The 19827-nt window shown below is 39.8% G+C and overlaps 1 protein-coding gene across 1 annotated transcript; it reads left to right on the top strand.

Annotated features, from left to right (window-relative positions):
* Positions 1–18061: 18061 nt before the first annotated feature.
* On the top strand, positions 18062–19284 carry LOC104212525 (ethylene-responsive transcription factor 11-like). The gene has a single exon (XM_009761818.2). The coding sequence runs from the start codon at positions 18194–18196 to the stop codon at positions 18971–18973; it is 780 nt and encodes a 259-aa protein (XP_009760120.1). The 5' UTR covers positions 18062–18193; the 3' UTR covers positions 18974–19284.
* The last annotated feature ends 543 nt before the right edge of the window (positions 19285–19827 follow it).

The raw sequence follows: 19827 nt of genomic DNA, 5'->3' as shown, positions 1-19827 counted from the left end.
TGAACACCTCCAAAATATCTTCCACCATATCGGTGAAAATGGCCATCATACACCTCTGAAATGTAGTTGGCGCATTACACAACCTATAAGGCATCCTAGAAAAGGAAAAGGTGTCATATGAACAAGTGAAGGTGGTCTTCTCCTGACCTTTCAGAGTAATGAAGATTTGGTTGTACCCAGAATACCCATCCAAGAAACAGTAGAAGGCACGCTCAGCAAGTCGATCTAACATCTGATCAAGAAAAGGAAATGGAAAGTGATCCTTGTGGGTCACTTTATTCAACTTGCAGTAGTCCATGCATACCCTCCACTCGGTGACAGTCCTTATTGGAATCAACTCATTCTGCGAATTTGTAACCACGGTCATACCACCTTTGTTCGGCACACATTGCACCGGCGAAGTCCAAGAGCTATTAGAGATGGGGTATATAACCCCGGCATCCAACCACTTGATCACCTCATTTCTCACAACTTCTTGCATTGCCTAGTTCAACCTCCTTTGATGTTCCAAGGAGGGCTTTGCATCATCTTTCAGAATAATCTTGTGCATACAGAATGCGGGGCTTATCCCCCGAATATCATCTAAGGTCCATCCAATTGCCTTCTTCCACTTTTGAAGCACCGCAATGTGGCATCAACTTGCATGTTAGTAAGACAAGAAGAAAGAATAACTGACAAAGTTGAACTAGGGCCTAAGAATTCATAACTGAGGTGTGGAGGCAGCGGCCTCAACTCCAACACCGTAGGTTCCTCGATTGAAGGTTTTGTTGGTGGAGTCTTCCTATTCTCAAGATCCAAAGAGAGTTTCCTAGGCTCATAAGAGTAAGAGCCCATTCTATGTAAAGAATCCATGCACTCCACTCGGCCTTCATCCTCATTTACATCAAGATTCAACAATACTGCCTCTAGAGGGTCCTCCACATTTATCATTGCACTAGTATCATCAACTATCACTGTCGTGACAAGGTTCACAAAGGATCACACCTCAGAACTGTTGGGTTGCTTCATTGACTTGTACACATGAAAGACCACTTTCTCATCACCCATCTGGAAGGTGAGTTCCCCTGCTTCCATATCAACTAAGGCCTTCCCAGTAGCAAGTAAAGGTCTTCCCAATATGATTGGAACCTCATAATTCACCTCACAATCCAAGATCACAAAATCAGCTGGCAAGATAAATTTGTCCACCCAGACAAGTACATCATCAATAATACCCAATGGTCTCTTCATAGTTCTATCCGCCATTTGCAATCTCATAGAAGTCGGTCTCGGTTGCCTAATACCTAAAGTCTTGAAAACTGAGTAGGGCATTAAGTTGATACTTGCCCCTAAATTACATAGAGCTTTTGCAAAGTCTGCACTCCCGATGGTGCAAGGAATGGTGAAAGCATCGGGATCTTCTAGCTTTAGGGCCATTGATTGCACTATTGCACTAACTTGGTAGGTCATCTTGATAGTTTTACAATTCATGGATCTTTTCTTTGTCACCAAGTCCTTCATGAATTTAGCATAACTCGGTATTTGCTCTAGAGCCTCCACCAAAGGCACATTAATGTATAAGCTCTTCATCATGTCAATAAACTTCTTAAACTGATTCTCATTTTTCTACTTCGCGAGCCTTTGAGGATAAGGTGGAGGTGGACTTGGAAAAGAAGCCTTGGCTTTAGGCACAACCATTTCCGGCATGTCTATTACGTGTTCCCTAAACGGGTTCACGTCATTCTATGTTTCCACCTTGGCATCTTGGATATCAATCCTCACTTCCTCATTTACGTTCTCATCAATCAAATTTTCAACCACCAAAGGAATCTCATCTTCTTGAAACTCAACTTCATCACTCAAAATTTCTTTGTACTTAGAGGCATTCACATCACCGCCTCGTCCACTTCTTGTAGTTACCACCATGACATGATTATTCACACCCTTCGGGTTAACTACCATATCACTTGGTATAGCCCCCTTAGGACGAATATTCAAGGATTGTGAGATTTGGCTAATTGAACCTCCAAGTTTCTGATTGAAGTATTGTGGGAAGCCAACTCAACATCACAGTCTGCATTCTTTTTCATCATTTGTTCAAACATCATTTCAATTCTCCCCATTTTATTGTTGGAAGAACTAGGACCTTGGGATGGAAATGGGGGTGGATTGTTCGGTTGTTGATACATTGGGGGCCTTTGAAAGCCTTGCCCCCGATTTCCTTGATTGTCATTATTCCAACCACCCTGATTGTTATTACCACCCCAGTTGTTGTTGTTGCTATTCCAATTACCCTGATTGTTCTAATTTCCCCAATTGAAATTTTGGTTGTTGTTTCCCCAATTACTATTCCCTTGTTATTGTTGATTGCCCCAATTGCCTTGGGGTCTCCATTGTTATTGGTTAGAAGAATTGCCCCTTTGACCCTGATAATTGTTCACATATTGCACTTCTTCATTCTGCCCATCATAACCATCATCTTGGAATCTACCACAATCATTGTCATATTGATCCGAACTCCATTGGCTCTGTTGACCTCTTTATCTTCTTTTATTCACTAGCATGTTGACACCCTACATAGCATTTACTTGGTGCGGATTTTAAACCTATTGTAACTGTGCCTTCGCTAGTTGGTTCATTGTTGTTGTCAGCTCTGCTATAGCCTACCCATGGTCATGTAGCTCTTTGTACAAGTGAGTGACCGTGGGGTCACCCTGTGGCACATTGGCTCTACTTTGCCAAGCGGAGGACGTGTCTGCCATCTTTCTCAAGAATGTCACAAGCCTCATCATAAGACAACTTCATGAAATTACCCCCAACAAGTTGGTTCACTATGCATTGATTTGTTGTGTTAATGCCCCGGTAGAAAGTATGTTGTATCATTGTCTCATTCATATCATTGTTGGGACATTCATTTACCATGGTTCTATATCGCTCCCATATCTCATGTAATGGTTCGGTGGGCTCCTACTTGAAAGCTAAGATCTCATCTCTCAATGCCACCAAGTGCCACGGTGAGAAAAACTTTGCAATGAATTTATCTGTCAACTCATCCCAAGTAGTGATGGAATGGTTAGGAAGTCACTCAAGCTAATCCAATGCCTTCCCTCTAAGTGAGAAAGGGAATAGTCTCAACTGAAGTGCATCCTCTGACACATTAGTTTGCTTACTCCCCCAGCAGATATCCACGAAACCCTTGAGATGTTTGTAAGCATTCTGATTGGCAGCGCCCGTGAAATACCCTCGCTGCTCCAACAATGTCAGCATCACATTTGTAATTTGAAAATTGCCCACCCGGATTCGGGGTGGGACAATTGCACTTGCATATCCTTGGTTGGGAAGCACTCGAGGAGCCACTCTTGGAGGTGGTGGGGGGAGTCTGGAATATTAGCATTGCCCCGGCGGCCTCTCCTTTATCCTTGAGGTACAATAGGAACCTCATTATCAACATTGTCATCTACCGCCTCCAACAGTGGAAGATCTCCAAGAGGTGCATTGTTTGCTGCCATTTTGTACCTAAAGTTGTGACACACACAAATTAGTAACGCAGAAGGAAAGAAGAACAATACACAAAACTATTTAAATAGATAGCCAAAACCGTTAGCTCCCCGGCAACGGTGTCAAAAAGTGATCGGAGCCAACCCTACACCACTACGAAGTGGCGAGAGCGGTCGAAGCAGCTTTTACCTGAGATGGTCGGGATCGAATCCACAGGGAGCTAGAAGTGGGAATTGGATTTCTATCTAAACTAGAGATGCATAATGCTCTTAATTACTCTTTTAATCATCTTTTGGTTGGTTAATACTTCTAATATTTATGCTATTGATAAGCTAAATTAAACTAATAATGATTGCTTGTAGGGTTTTCTAATTAGTTAAAGAGGCACTAGGGAAGTGACTTTCTCTTAGATGAATACTTGACGGGATCAAAATCCTAAGGCAAAGATGTTATGTTGGGGATTGTGATATAGCCAATGCACGTTACTACTCACTCTATACCTCTCGGTAGCTTGAATGACTTTTCCCTAATTAACTTTCTCAAGACCAATTGGGTGTCAAAATTGTGCAAGCAATATAGGCTCAAGTCGAGTATTACTATCTCTAGGTTTAACCCTTTAATTGGGGCTATCAATCTCTTGATTACATCCCAATTCCTTGTTGGACTGATTTTCCTAGACTCAAACTCTCTTTCTCAAGAAGAGCCCAAGTCAAATAGGCACAAATTAGTGTTTGCAACCACTAATTCAACATGGAAAACACAAATCAGTCCAAATATCAACTACCCATAAATATCTAATCCTTAAATCAAAAGACCTATCAGATACCCACACTGGGGTTGAGCCACAACCCTAGCTAATAGGTCTAGCTACTCATAATAATGAAAGAAAACAGAGAAATAGATGAAGAATAACCCATAAGATTTAATTACATCTTAGAATTGAAGATTCAATGATAAACCTACTATAAAATTACTCAAAATAGTCAAATACAGCCGTTCATGAGCTCTCCTAGAAAGTAGATTACAAAAGATGACCTAAAAATGGAAAAAGAAAGTATTGATACTAGGCCAAATTTTCTAGATAAAAATACCCCTGACGAGGTAGTGAGGTCCGCACAAAATGCACCGCGGACCGCAATGAGGCTTCTTGGCTTAAAACTCTGCTCTCTAAACTTGGCCACCGTGGGCCACACAAAAAGGACCGTGGACCGCATTGGCAATTACCTCCAAAATTCCAACTCTTTGAACCCCATCTTTGCGGACCGCACAAACTTGATTGCTGCCGCGGTGAGGCCACTACGGTCCGTACAAAATGCTTTGCGGTCCGCATTGCCTTAGGCTCCAAAAGTTCACCTCTTTGATTCTCCTCACTGCGGACCACACTAAATGGATTGCGGTCGCAGTGGATCTGTTTTAGCTGTGCTTGGACTTGTTCTTGGTACTTGTGCATATTTCACTCCTTTTTGAGCTGGTTTTGACTAATTGTCACCTTTTTGACCAAACCCTGCAACAAAATACAACATGTGAGCCTTTGGGACTATTTTGTATACATTTTTAATCAAAACTCAAGTAAAAAAGAGTGTAAAATGGACTAGAATCCCTAGTTATCAAGGCCCATAGCTTGCGGTATTCCATCATTCCGGGTGCCGCAAAGATGTATCAAGATTTGAGATAGCATTATTAGTAGGAGAATGAAGAAGGATATTGTGGGATTTGTAGCTTAGTGTCTCAATTGTCAGCAGGTAAAATATGAGCATCAGAGACCGGGTGGCTTGCTTCAGCGGTTAGATATTCCAGAGTGGAAGTGGGAGCGGATCACCATGGATTTTGTAGTTGGACTCCCACGAACTTTGAGGAAGTTTGATGCTATTTGGGTGATTGTGGACCGGCTGACCAAGTCCGCGCACTTCATTCCTGTGTGTACTACCTATTCTTTAGAACGGTTAGCTGAGATTTATATCCGAGAGATTGTTAGCATGCATAGTGTCCTAGTTTCCATCATTTAAGATAGAGGTACTCAGTTCACTTCGCAGTTTTGGAGCGCCGTGAGCAAGAGTTGGGTACTCAGGTTGAGTTGAGCATAGCTTTTCACCTTCAGACGGACGGGCAGTCCGAGCGCACTATTCAGATATTGGAGGACATGTTACACGCTTGTGTCATTGATTTTGGGGGGTTCATGGGATCAATTTCTACCACTCGCGGAGTTTGCATATAACAACAGTTATCATCGAGTATTCAAATGGCCCCATATGAGGCTTTATATGGAGACGGTGTGGATCTCCAGTTGGATGGTTTGAGCTGTGCGAGGCCAGGCTCTTGGGGACAGACTTAGTATAGTATGCTTTGGACAAGGTGAGAGTGATTCAGGATCGGCTTCGTACAGTGCAATCGAGACAGAAGAGTTATGCTGACAAGAAGGTTCGCGATGTGTTTTACATGGTTGGGGAAAAGGTTCTACTAAATTTTTCATCCATGAAGGGTGTTATGAGATTTGGAAAGAAGGGCAAATTGAGTCCTCGGTTCATTTGGGGGGGCGAATCGGAGCATTTCCCTGTTGTTACGGGGCTACACCAAGGATCTGCGATCAGCCCGTTCTTATTTGCCCTGATGATGGATGCACTGACAGACCATACCCAAGGAGAGGTGCCATAGTGTATGTTATTCGCTGATGATATAGTACTGATTGATGAGACGCGAGGCAGTGTTAACGAGAGGTTAGATGTTTGGAGACGGACCCTTGAGTCTAAAGGTTTCAAGCTGAGCAGGACTAAGACTGAATACATGGAGTTCAAGTTCACCAGCATTCTGGGTAAAGTGGACATGGACGTGAGGCTTGACTCACAAGTCATCCCCAAGAAAGGGAGCTTCAAGTACCTGGGGTCGATTATACAGGGGGATGGGGATATTGATTAGGATGTCACGCACTGTGTAGGAGTGGGGTGGATGAAATAAAGGCTAGCGTCTGGTGTCTTGTGTGACAGGAAGGTGCCTCCAGAACTTAAAAGAAAGTTCTATAGAACGGTGGTTTAGGCCGGCAATGTTGTATGGTGCAGAGTGCTGGCCAGTGAAGAATTCTCATATCTAGAAGATGAAAATTGCATAGATGAGGATGCTGAGATGGATGTGTGGACACACTAAGCTAGATAAGATTAGGAATGACAATATTCGAGTAAAGGTGGGCGTGACTCCCATGGAAGACAAGATGCGGGAAGCTAGGCTTAGATGGTTTGGGCACGTAAAGAGGAGAAACATGGATGCACCGGTGAGGAGGTGTGAACGGATGGCCTTGACAGGTATGAGGAGAGGTAGAGGGTGGCCTAAGAAATATTGGGGAGAGGTGATCAGGCAGGACATGGTACAGATGCAGATTTCCGAGGACATGGCCCTTGATAGGAAGTTGTGAAGGTCGAGCACTAGGGTTGTAGGTTAGGAGATAAGAGGCTAGTGTGATAGTGTCTTATTTTAGGCTGCTAGGGGCTTTGGTTGCGTTCTTAACACTTCTTTAGGGTTGAAAGTTAGGCTATAGTATGTTCAGCGGCCCTGTATGTACATATTATTCCCTTGAGTATGTAGTATTGTGCCTTTATTGATGCTTAGTTAATACTTTGCTCTCTATTTTCTAGTTATTGCGTTGCTGGTGTTATTTGTTAGGATTCCTTTGCTACTACTGATACATTGTCTATTTCCTTCTTATGCCGAGGGTCTACTGGAAATAGCCTCTCTACCCCTCCAGAGTAGGGGTAAGATCTGCGTACACACTACCTTCCCCAAACCCCACATGTGGAATCTTACTGGGTTGTTGTTGTTGTTGTTGTTGTTGGTTCATTGGTCCTTTTGAGGTTCTTCGAAGGATTGGGGAGGTGGCTTATGAGCTTGCTTTGCCACCCATCTTATCGAGCGTGCATCCGGTATTTCATGTTTGCTCCGGAAGTATATTGGCGATCTGTCTCATATTTTGGACTTCAGCACGGTTCAGTTAGGCAGTGATTTGACTTATGATGTGGAGCTAGTGGCTATTTTGGGGCGTTAGGTTCGGAAGTTGAGATCAAAGGATATAACTTTAGTGAAAGTGTTGGAGAGGTCGTCCCATGGAGGAGGCTACCTAGGAGACCTAACGGGAGATGCAGAGCAGATATTCTCACATATTTGAGGCTTTAGGTATGTTTCTTGACTCGTTCGAGGATGAACGCTTATTTAAGAGGGGGAGGATGTAACGACTCGGTCGGTCGTTTCATGAGTTACAATTTCGTTCTCCACATTTCTGCTTCTTTATGTGTCGTTCAGTTGTATTTCATTTTATTGTATTGGTTGTTCTGTGTTCGGAGCAGTCATGGAGTGAAAAGAGACACTTAGTCTCTTATTTGGAAGCCTTAGTTAGAAAAGTCAACCAGAAGTTGACTTGTGAGTAAATGATATCGGGAGTTGGTTTTCATGGTTTGGATAGATTCGTTAGGTGATTTTGGACTTAGGATCGTGTTCAAAATGTAATTTGGAGGTCCACGGTAGATTTAGGCTTGAATTGGCGAAATTGGAAATTTGGCATTTTTCGGTCGGCAGTGGAAATCTTGATATCTGGGTAGAAATGGAATTTCGGAAATTTGATTAGGTCCGTTGTGTCATTTGTGATGTGTGTGCAAAATTTCAGGTCATTCGGATGAGGTTTGATAGGTTTTTGGATCGATTGCGAAATTTGGATGTTTGGAAATCCTTAGGCTTGAATCCGAGGGTGATTTGGTGTTTCGATGTCGTTTTGAGTGTTTTGAGGGTTGGCATGAGTTTGAATGATGATATGTGACTTGTTAGTATTTTTGGTTGAAGTCCCAGGAGCCTCGGGATGAATTTGGAAGGATGTCGGAAAGTTTGGTATTGAAAATGAGTAGCTTCAGCTGCTGTGTTCTGTCATAAACGCACCTGCGAAGAGGGAACTGCAGGTGCGACATCCGCAGGAGTGAGGAAGCATTCGTAGATGCGGCCATAAGTGACAAGGCCAGGAGCCGCATGTGCGGTGGGGAGTCGCAGATGCGGTTAAGGGAAAATAAGTGAAAACCGCAGAAGCGGTTGGCTGGAACGCAGAAGCGGTCTCGCAGGTGTGGGAAGTGGACCGCAGGTGCAAAAGTCGCTGGGTAAAAACTGTATAAACCTCATTTCGCTGATTTCAATCTTTTATCCACCATTTTTGGCCGAGTTGGAGCTTGGGGATTTCGATTTCAAGGAGGAATTTAAGTGTTTTCAGTAAGGTAAGCTACTTGTACCTTGTATCTTATGTTTGTGGCAATTATTCCATTGTATAATGGTGAAATTAATGGAAATATTAGAGGAGAAATTGGGAGATTAGGGCTTGAAATTGGAGAGTTTTCATTAGGAATTTGAGGGGCCATTTGAGGTCCAATTTTGATGTTCTTGGTATGTATAGACTCGTGAGAGGATAAGGATTCTAGTGTTGTAATTTTTATCGGATTTTGAGGCATGGTCCCCGGGGTCGGGTTTGACCAATTTCGAGATTTTGAGTTTAATTTGATAATTTTTGCGTGGGCTTTGTCCCTTTGGCTTGTATTGATGTTATGATTCCGATTTTGGATAGATTTGGGATGATTTGAGGCCGAGTTGAGAGGCAAGGTCATTGCGAAGTAGATTTTCATCCGGTTTGAGGTAAGTAACGATTGTAAATCTAGACCTGAGGGTATGAAACCCCGGAATTTTATACTGCTTTGATAAATGAGGTGACGCACATGCTAGGTGATGGGCGTATGGGCGTGCACCCATAGGTTGTGACTTAGTCCGTCCCGTGGCGACTGTAGAGTTGCGTATTTTGATAAACTTTATATGATATCCATGTGTTTTAGAAATGAATCCGTAAACTTGGCTGAATGCCATGTTTGGAGCCTTGTGCCGAACTGTTTGGACCCTTAGGGGTATTTTACTACTTTCTTCACACTGTTTTGATTTAAAAGCATATCCTCAGTCATGATTTTTACTTGTTTATTGTTTGATTTGATTTCATTACTTTACTTTCAAATACATGAAAACTGGTTGGGCTGAGTTCTCTGATTTTTCACTAAAATGCCCGAGTGGCTATGAATGGAATGACTGAGAGAGGTTGAGGACCTGATGGTGAGGATTATATATATTTATGGATCGGGCTGCACGCCGCAGCGATATTTATATATATGGATCGGGCTGCGCGCCGCAGCGATATGGCGTTTGGGCTATAAGAGCCCTTCCAGAGTTTGCACACCCCCAGTGAGCGCAATCGACTATATATATTTATGGATTGGGTTGCACGCCGCAACGGTTATAATTATGAGATATCTACTAAGCAGGAGCGCTGAGTGTGAGTACTAATTGACGAGAATTGATGTCATGAGTGACTGAGAGGATTGCCCGAAAAGCTATACTTATGAGTGGTACTTTGCCCGAGGGGCTTGTTTATGAAATTACTGTTTTCACTCTTCTTTTATACTGAGCCTCTATTGTAAAATGTTGATCAAATGCTTTAAAGAACCTTCATGGAATATGGAGTTTTTACGAGATAGTCGGTTATTGAACTACAGATTTTGACTTTGTCATTTCTATTGAGACTCTTTGATAAAGTATGTATATGATTTTAAATGCCCGTCACTGCACTCAGCCTTTATTTACTTTGGTTACTTACTGAGTTAGCTTACTCACATTACTCCCTGCATCTTGCGTGCATATCCAGATGCCAGAGCATCAGAGTGAGAGCTTTCAGCAGCTTTTGAGTATTTTCGGAGATAGCAAGGTAGTTGCACGGCGTTCGCAGCCTTACCTTTCTCTTTCCTATCCTAGTACTTTATATTTCAGACTTACCTTATATTAAGCAGACAGTGTTAAGTTGTGCTTGGTATCTCATGACTAGTGACACCAGGATCGGGCTGGGTTGATGTACTTACGTATTTGTCTTTTTCCGCATATTTGACATATATAAAAAATGAAAGATTTGAGATTATATCTGATTAGAAAATGAAATTACAAAAGACCTTCATATTGTTCATGTTTGTCATGACCCGGATTTCTCACCCTCGGGAGTCGTGATGGCACCTACTAGTGAAAGCTAGGCAAGCCAACCAACCGAACTATTTACCTTGTTTCCATTTTTAATCCGATAACAGTTAAGAGCCAACAATTAGATAATAACAGAATTGAATAAGTGGAAGGCTGCATTGTAAAGTTTTAATAATACTACTAATATCAATCCATAACAAATCTACCCAATCACAACTTTACAAACTGTCTAGGAGTACTACAAATAAGGGTATGAAAGAAATAAATACAACACTGTCTTTGGAAATACATGAAAGAAACAAGAATAGTAGATAGGAGGAGACGCCAAGTCCTGCGGACGCCTACAGGACTACCTCGGGTCGCCTGATGAACAAGAAACAACAATCTCACTGCGGTTCGAAGTCTACAGCACTTGGATCTGTACAAAAAAATATAGAGTGTAGTATCAGTACAACCGACCTCATGTGTTGGTAAGTGCCTGACCTAACCCCGGCGAAGTAGTGACGAGGCTAGGACAAGGCTACCAACTAAACCTGTGCAGTTAAAGCATATATATAGCAAGTAATAATAAAGGAAACTAGCAGTTAAAGATGGGAAGGGGACATGCTGTGGGGTAGTAGCATCTACCAACAGTAACTCAGGAGAAAAGCATAAAGAATAAGGAAACAGTAACAAATCAATATCCACTTTTATCCTTTATTGTTGTGGCGCGCAACCCGATCCAAATCATAAAATACTATTGAGGCGTGCAACCCGATCCATATCATATATCACTGTTGCGGTATACAACCCGATCCAATCATGATATTATTGCGGCGTGCAACCCGATCCAAATATAATATTGTTGTGGCGTGCAACCCGATCCCAATATAATATTGTTGCGGCGTACAACCCGATCCCAATATACAATTCAACACCAATTACAAAGGAGCCCCGACAAGGGAACAATAAGGGAACAACAATATCCCGGCAAGGGAATCAATAACATCTTAATAAAATCAAGTAACAATAGAAAATCAGTAAATAAACGTAAAGGATAACATAACTCAATTATCAGCAAGATTCAGGAAAATCAAGGACAAGTGCACGACATCACCCTTCATGCTTTAACACTCTCTTACCAAAACAATAATTACAAGAAATAAGGGAAAGGAAATAAATGAAATCACAATAAAATCCCGGCAAGGGAACAATATCAAAAATCCTCTTCTCTTTTCCTTTTCACATTTACTTCACAACTCATTTCACAACTTGAGCCAATGCTCTATAGGGTTCAATTGCCAATTATACTTCCACAATTTATTTTACAACTTGAGCCAACGCTCTTCAATATTCAAATACCAATATTACTTCCGTGAGCCTTGCTCAACAATAGAAATCATCACAAAAGGCATGAACAATTCAAACGGAGTCACATTAATCATAGTATAAGACTCACGGGCATGCTTGACGCCAACATATAGATACTCGTCACCATGCCTATATGCCGTACTCAACAAATAACACATAGAAAATAGGACGTAACTTCTAATCCCTCAAGCTAAGGTTAGACCAAACACTTACCTCGATGCCACGAACACAACTCAAGCCTCAACTATCGTTTTACTTCTTGATTCCACCACCAACTCGCTCGTAACTAGCCACAAGTTACTTAATTATATTAATAAATGCTAAATGAATCAATTCTAATACATGAAAATACGTTTTCTAAAGTTTTTCCCAAAAAGTCATAAATCGACCCCGGGCCCGCTTGGTCCAAACCCGAAATTCGGATCAAAACTCGTTTACACATTCACCCCGGAGCCCGGATATATAATTGGTTTTGGAATCCGACCTCAATTTGAGGTCTAAATCCCCCAAATTTCAATATTCTTAGGTTTTTTCTAAAATTCCCAACTCCACCATGAAAACCCTAGATGCTAGGATGAAATCTTGTAGAAAGAAGTTAAGGAGTAAAAAAAATGAGTTAGAAATCACTTACTAATGTTTTGAAGAAGAAAGGTTGTTTGAAAAATTGTCTCTCATATTTTTGGGGTTTTGAAAAATAAAAAATAACTGAAAATCCCGTTTAAATATACCCCTCTTAGACCCTCTGTGCAGACCGCACAAAAAGGAGTGCGGCCGCGGAGCTCACAATGTTGAATGCAGTGATATACTTTAGTATTTTGGCCATAGAGTCCTCTACAGATGTCCAAATTGTGGTTTCTTTACCTTTCTGGAAACTAGACATGAAAGGATACAACTTTCGTTTTTGAATCATCTCAAAATTTCTTATATATAGGCTTCCGAAGTCAGACCAGTGAATCTGCGGATTCTTCCTTACCACGGACCACACAAAATTGAGTGCGACATCAAAGGCCCCTCCGTGGTCAGCACAAAATCTTTGTGGACCGCACTGGCAGGTTTAGAGATCTACAACATCTCTGAACCTGCAACAGCTATGTTTTAAGCCTAAAATATCCCGAAACCTACCCGAAACTCACCCGAGCCCTCGGGACTTCAAACCAAATGTGCATACTAACTCAAAAACATCATATGGACCTACTCCTGTGATCACATCATCTAAATAACATGAAAACCATGAATTAAACCTCAAAATTTATCATCTTTATCAAGAACACTTAAAGTTCATAACTCTTCAACCGGAAGTCCAACTTACATAAAATAGACTCCATTCTTCACCAAATTTCACAGTTATCATTCAAATACTATAACAAGTTTGTACTGGGCTCCGGAACCAAAATACGAGACCGATACCAATGGTTTCAAATATTAATTCTTTTCTTCATTTCTTAGATAATTCAACAAAACAATTTCTTTCAAAAATTGATTCCTAATGCTTGGGACCTCGGAATTTATTTTCTGGCATAAGCCCAAGTCCCATATTTTACTGCGGACCTCCCAGGATTGTCGGAACACGGATCGGGGTCCGTTTGCTCAAAATATTGACCAAAGTCAACCAAAATCAAATTTTTAACTCTAGAAATTTTCTATTTCTCATCTTTTCACATAGAAGGCTTTCCGGATATAGGTCCGGACCACGCACGCAAGTTAAGATGAGGTAAAAGGGAGGTTTTTAGGCCTCAGAACACTGAATTTGTTTTTAAAACAAGTGATGACCTTTTGGATCATCACAATGTTGTTTCGGCTGGCCTAGTACTGTGATAGGCGCCATCATGACCGGGGTGTTTGGGGTCGTGACACTAGATTTTGAATGGATCACTTCTGTTTTTGTTCCCAGATCCACTACTGGTCCCTCTGGCCTCATCAAAACCGACTTCGTCCCTTGATGTGTTGTTATCAATTCTCTGAGTCGTTTGGTTTACGGGAACACTAGGAGGGATTAGACCTCTTGCGTTCGCGTTGTTTGAAGCACTTGTCAATGCTTGTTTTTATTCCATCATCACACAATCATGTCTCGAGAGGTGATTCGTGATTTTTCTCTATTGTTCTCTCAAGACTTTGATCGTTTCTACGACATGTTCCTCTACCGTATCATAAGGAGTTGGTTCCCGCACATGTTGAAGATACTGTCCTTCACGAACCGGGATTGTTTTGTCACCTTTGTTATAGGTGTCACTGATTGAGTCATCATGCTGGGATAATTCTTCCCGTTCAACATGTGGTTCAACATTGTTGTTGACATCGTTAGCTTCCATATCTAATTTTTTCTAAAGAAAGAACTGAAACTTGTTAGTAATAATCGTGTGGATCAAAGCAATTACGCAACTATCGCCAAACTGTTTGTCCGTAAAACGGTACAGTTGAATTTGTAACCTGATTTATAGGCAAGCAAATCAGTTTAACCCAAAATGATAAAGAAATAAGATTGAAATTAACATTTAGCGATTGAAATTAAAGAAGATAACACGCGTAGTTTCTAACTCAGCATTTCCGAGAGCAAAAATAAAATAAAGATAAGGCTACCTGGGGAAACAAGATCATAGGATCAAGCTCCTCTTAAATGGGAATAAAAGAGGTTAGTGATGAACATATAACGACAGGCTTTGAATACAAATATTCTTTAAACGGTTGCTCATTTAATGTTAGCGAATATTCATTCATTGCATGCTTTTCTGATGCCAAATACTTGAACTTCTATCGCTGACAGCATTCTCTTTGGAACTCATCGGTACCAATCACATATGTTGTACTTGACGTTAGTTGTTTCCTGACTGGTCATTTGCCCACCTTTAATTTCACATGTCATTTTATCATTTGACCATATGTTATCAACCAATTTTATCCCACACAGTTTTCAAAGTGGAGATATAGAAGGGTGAAGCTTAAATATTTAATTTCTAGAGATAACAATCAATAGAGGAGAAGCAGAGAACCATAATTGTTCCCCTAACGGTGCTCGTAAGTCGTAATTTCATTTCCCGTTATAGAAAAAAATTTAATTAGCGTGAAAAAATTCATATATTTCATTATCCATAAAAATCCTAAAAGCTCTCCCTACTTCAATTTCTCCCAAAAGCATATCTTTTGTATTGACCAATTTAAACATGCACTTAAATGCCGTAAATCTACTATCAAAAATTAATGACCACATATGTGAATTGTGAAAGTATCAAAGAGTTAATCCCTCATAAGTAGAAGGCCATATCCTCGAAGTTAATTAGGGCAAGGCAATGAAAATAAAGAAGCAATGAAGTCTTGACACGGTAATGGCAATACCAATTAGTTATGGTGAAAGTGTCGACATCAACAATTCTCATGTTTAATTTTTAGCTTACATGCTACTCCCTTAGTCCACTTTTAGTTATCCACAATAAATTTTGCATTTCCCTTAAAAATAGTACTATAAATAAAGTGATAAGTAATATTTATCATAATAATAATAATAATAACAATAATAATAATAATAATAGTATTTTAAAAAGTCTTGAGAAATAAGTAGTGAATGATAAGGTTAAACCAAAAAAATATATATCTTTCCTAATTTACTAAAATAGACAAGTAAAAGTGAGATGTATCATAGGTCGAAGGTCTATCAGAAATAATTTTTTTACTTAAAAAAAGTAAAGGTATAGTCTCTGTATACGTCACCCTCCCTGTATAGGTCAAAATCTGACCACAGTAGCCGACCTAGCTGGAACCCCGTCTAAGGGGCGGGGTAGTGAGGACCATCACGACCTATTACGATCTAAGTACCTATAGTGTAGTCAAAAACAAAATTCAAGCAACGACAAAAAGGCCACAGCGTGAAGGCACCGACTAAAAAAGGTAGCTATGGTCTCAGAACTATATATAGGGAGTGAATTCCCAAAGAATGAGGGCTTTTTTGTTTTTCTCTCTCTATTTCCTCCTTCTACCTTCTTCCAAGAAAGATGTAAAATTGATCGCCTCCTTTGGCTCGTGAAAGAAGAAATGAAAAGACGAATAAAGATTGCTTGCTCTTATTTTAGACCACTGATTATTTTTCGATTCATCGTCAGATTTGAAGTTTATTATGGTTGACTAAGATTAACCTCCTCATTATCATTAATTGTTTTAACCAAAAATATTTTGATATTTTTTGGTCAAACACTCCTTATACTTCGCTTGTAGAATCATACTAGTATTATTGTTATTGTTGTTTAATGGACGAGTAAAAGTTAACCTTGGGAATAATGAATATTTACTCTACTAGAGTATGTTGGAATGTATAATTTAACATGTTATTGTCGTATAAATAATTAAAATATAAACCTTTTATTGTGAAGAAAAAAAAAGATGAAGGAAGAAACACAACCGAAAAAAAAAGAATAGAGGGCGAATGCCAGCACGCGTTGCAATGAGCGTGAGAGGGGAAGTGAAGAGCCGTGGGAAGCAATAAGTGTTGTCATAAAAAAGAAAATCCTGCTGGTTTTCGAGAGAACCATGGGCGGGCTTGCCGGCTTTCGGTAAGTAGTATCGGCAGACACGCGTATATTTTTTTCCCGCAAACACGTGTTTGATTCTCATTGGTTTAATAATGAGCCGTGTATAAAATGTGGGACCCACCCACCATTAAGGAAAAAGTGTTGAAAAAACGGATCCATATGACGCGGCGGAATAGCTGAGAGCTTAGCCGACAAACCCGGTTCAACCGGATTTGCCACCGTTTCTCCACTCCCCACATTTATCCATTTGTTTGACCATCTTCCACGTGTTTTCCTTACCTTAGATTATTACTTCAGTGTCTGAATTATTTTTTTTTTTCCTTAATTAATGTCTTGGATATTCTCTTGTTTTGTAAACCTAATAGAATTACCTTTGAAGGTTGTTATTAGCTTTAGCATAATTTAAAAAGAAATTTTTTAATTATGCTTATAATTTTAGGATCTTTTTAAAGATAGGGGTAAGATCTGCGTACATTTTATTTTATCATCCCCAGAAAATACTTATGGGACTACACTAGGTATATTATTGTTGTTGTTATAATTTTAGGTTATTTGACCACATTTATTTTATTTTGGTAACAAGATTTATTTTAATCAAATATTTGAAAAGAAAAACTAACTCAAAATTTGTCAAGTTATTTGAAGGTATAATTTTAGCTTTGGAAACAGTCTCTTCACCTTCTCAAGGTATTAGAAATAAAGTTAACACATACACTATCTTTTTTAGACCAGTGAGATTACATTGAATTTGTTATTGTTTTTATTTGCCGGCATGACTCTACAAGGGATAAATTAAACAATTTAATGAAAGAATTTCGAAACTTAAAATGAAATATTAAGGGGTTCATCTAAATATTGCAACAAAGTCATCTGGTTAAAAGTTATTGATACATTATAAAGTACATTTAATCCACTGAATATAGCTCATCAATTTAAAATATACACATTAATGTGAGATGTTAATTGTCCATATAATTTATAAATAAAAATTCTATTAAATTTTTTTTCTTTTCACATAAAATAAATTACCTACACTTACATTTAAATATGTGCTTGAAAATTCTATTTTGTGCTAACAGATTGCTTGCTATTTTTTTCAAATAGCAACAACATACCCAGTGTAATATGTGGTTTTGGCCATTTTTATTTCAAAGTATGCGTCAATTATTTACTATACAATGAGTAACATGTAAGTTTTTTAGATTAATTTGGATTATGTGAATTATTTATACTAACAACATGTATATGTGGGAAAGTTTGTTGTTGTTGTAACACGTATATGTTTAAAACTCTATCTCTTTCATTTATGGACAATTAAATTTAGTCGCTGTAACGTACTACTGAAGACAAATTCCATTTAATACCTAACCTTTTAGTTCTCAGGTAAAACTATTCAACTTTGACACCACATTTATTTCCTGCTAATCTGTTTGTAAAAGACCGACAATAGGCAATTGCTCCTCTAATTTTCACCAGTCACATATTATAGTATAGTAGTAGAAAATACAAATGTCTACGTACTTCCCAGGTATATCCAAAAAAATTAAAAAAAAAATACTCTGCCGCCATCAAATAACACAAATGTCACGTAACTGAATGGACCCCACATATCGAGAAAGTAGGTCCCACATCCCATGGGGGCGGCTATTTCTCATTAGTCAAATAGCCATAGCCACTATTGACTGTGTCCCCTCCACTCGCTTTTTCCTATTTAAATCGCCTTCTCCTTCTTCCGTTCTCTCTATTCCCTACCCATTTGTTCTTCAAATTTCAGCATAATTTATCCAAAATTTTTACTATTAAAAAAATATAGTCGGAGAGTGTAAATGGCGCCGAAGCAACAGGGTGGCGCGGTGGCGGTTACGGCGGCGGTTGGAAAAGTGAACGGAATTTCAAAAGAGGTGCATTATAGGGGCGTAAGGAAGAGGCCATGGGGGAGGTATGCGGCGGAGATAAGAGATCCGGGGAAAAAGAGCCGGGTTTGGCTTGGGACTTTTGATACGGCGGAGGAAGCAGCTAAAGCCTACGACGCGGCGGCGAGAGAATTTCGCGGTGCAAAAGCGAAAACAAATTTTCCTCCGCCGGACGAAGAGAACCTAAAAATCGCCCAAAACAATTTAGGCGTTAAGATAAATAAAAATATCAATGATGATAACAATCGTAGTCCGAGTCAGAGCAGTACCGTTGAGTCATCCAGCCGTGACGGGTTATCTCCCGCCGTTATGGTTGATTCATCGCCGTTAGATCTCAGCCTCGGCGTGAAATTCCCGTTCCAGAACCATCAGTTCCGTACTTCTCCGATTTCCGGCGGTTTTTCCGGCTGCGGGTTCACCGGCGCAACTCCTGCGGTGAATCATCACATGTATTATCTGGAGGCTCTGGCACGTGCGGGAGTGATAAATCTGGAAAAACACCAGCAAAGGAAGACGGTTGATTTCCTTGGCGGTAACGGCGGACATGGCGGCAGTAGCGGCGGCAGCGGAAGTGGGACCCAGAGTGAATCTGATTCATCATCGGTGATTGATTTTATGCGTAACGATGTTAAGCCCCCTACAAGAACAACTCTTAATCTGGACCTCAATTTTCCTCCACCGGAGAACGTGTGAAAACGCCGGCAACGACGGTCGGAGATTTTGAAAGCATTTCTTCTTTTTCTATTTAATTTAATTAGTGCAATTTCCTTTTAATGTTTATTTAACAGAAAAGGAAAATGAAAAAAAAAGTATATAGAGTTAGGTGATAATTAGAAAACGGAATAGCTACCGCCGATCGATGTGAATATCAAGAAAGGCTGATCTACTACCTTTTTTTGCAACACAAACAAATCTATTGATTTTGATTGCTGTTGTTCAAAGATCATCCTTGTAATATTGTTGCCGGTTTTTTTAAGCTGAAAAAAGAACAACCTTAACATTAATTACTCCATTGTTCACTTTTATTTAGCCCATTTTAACTTTTGATGTTCGTTAAGAAAGAAATAATAAATAAAGTATATAATTTATCACAATACTCATATTAATTATTGTATATTTTATTGAATTTGAAAAAATAATTTAAAATTATAAATATTATAGGTATAAAGAATTTTTTTTTTTACGTAAAGTATTAAAAATAAAAAAATATTTTTAATATACATAGCAAGTAAAAAAAACGGATGGAGTATTTTAGACAAAATTTCAATCTACAGTTAAGATATTCGCTTTTCTATTTTATATCCAGATTTTGCTTCGTTTTACTTTTAAGTTATGCGTGTGTGTGTATTTGTTCGGTCGGAATCGGAGGAGCATGTGGTGGTGGTGAGGACGGTCAGAGGGTATTGGGGTTACACGTGCGGCACGTGTGGTCCATTTAGAGTACGGACATGGCAGATACTGAGGAGGACAGAGAGTTGTTTTTGAGCAATAATGGAGTCTGTGCCACATGGGTGTTGTCTGCTCCCCTTTAGGTGGTTGGTTTTTAT

Source organism: Nicotiana sylvestris, chromosome 8, assembly GCF_000393655.2.
Source record: "Nicotiana sylvestris chromosome 8, ASM39365v2, whole genome shotgun sequence".
Lineage (NCBI taxonomy): Eukaryota > Viridiplantae > Streptophyta > Magnoliopsida > Solanales > Solanaceae > Nicotiana > Nicotiana sylvestris.
The sequence above is the reverse complement of the archived record's forward strand: the minus strand, read 5'-3'. Positions and strand labels throughout refer to the sequence as shown.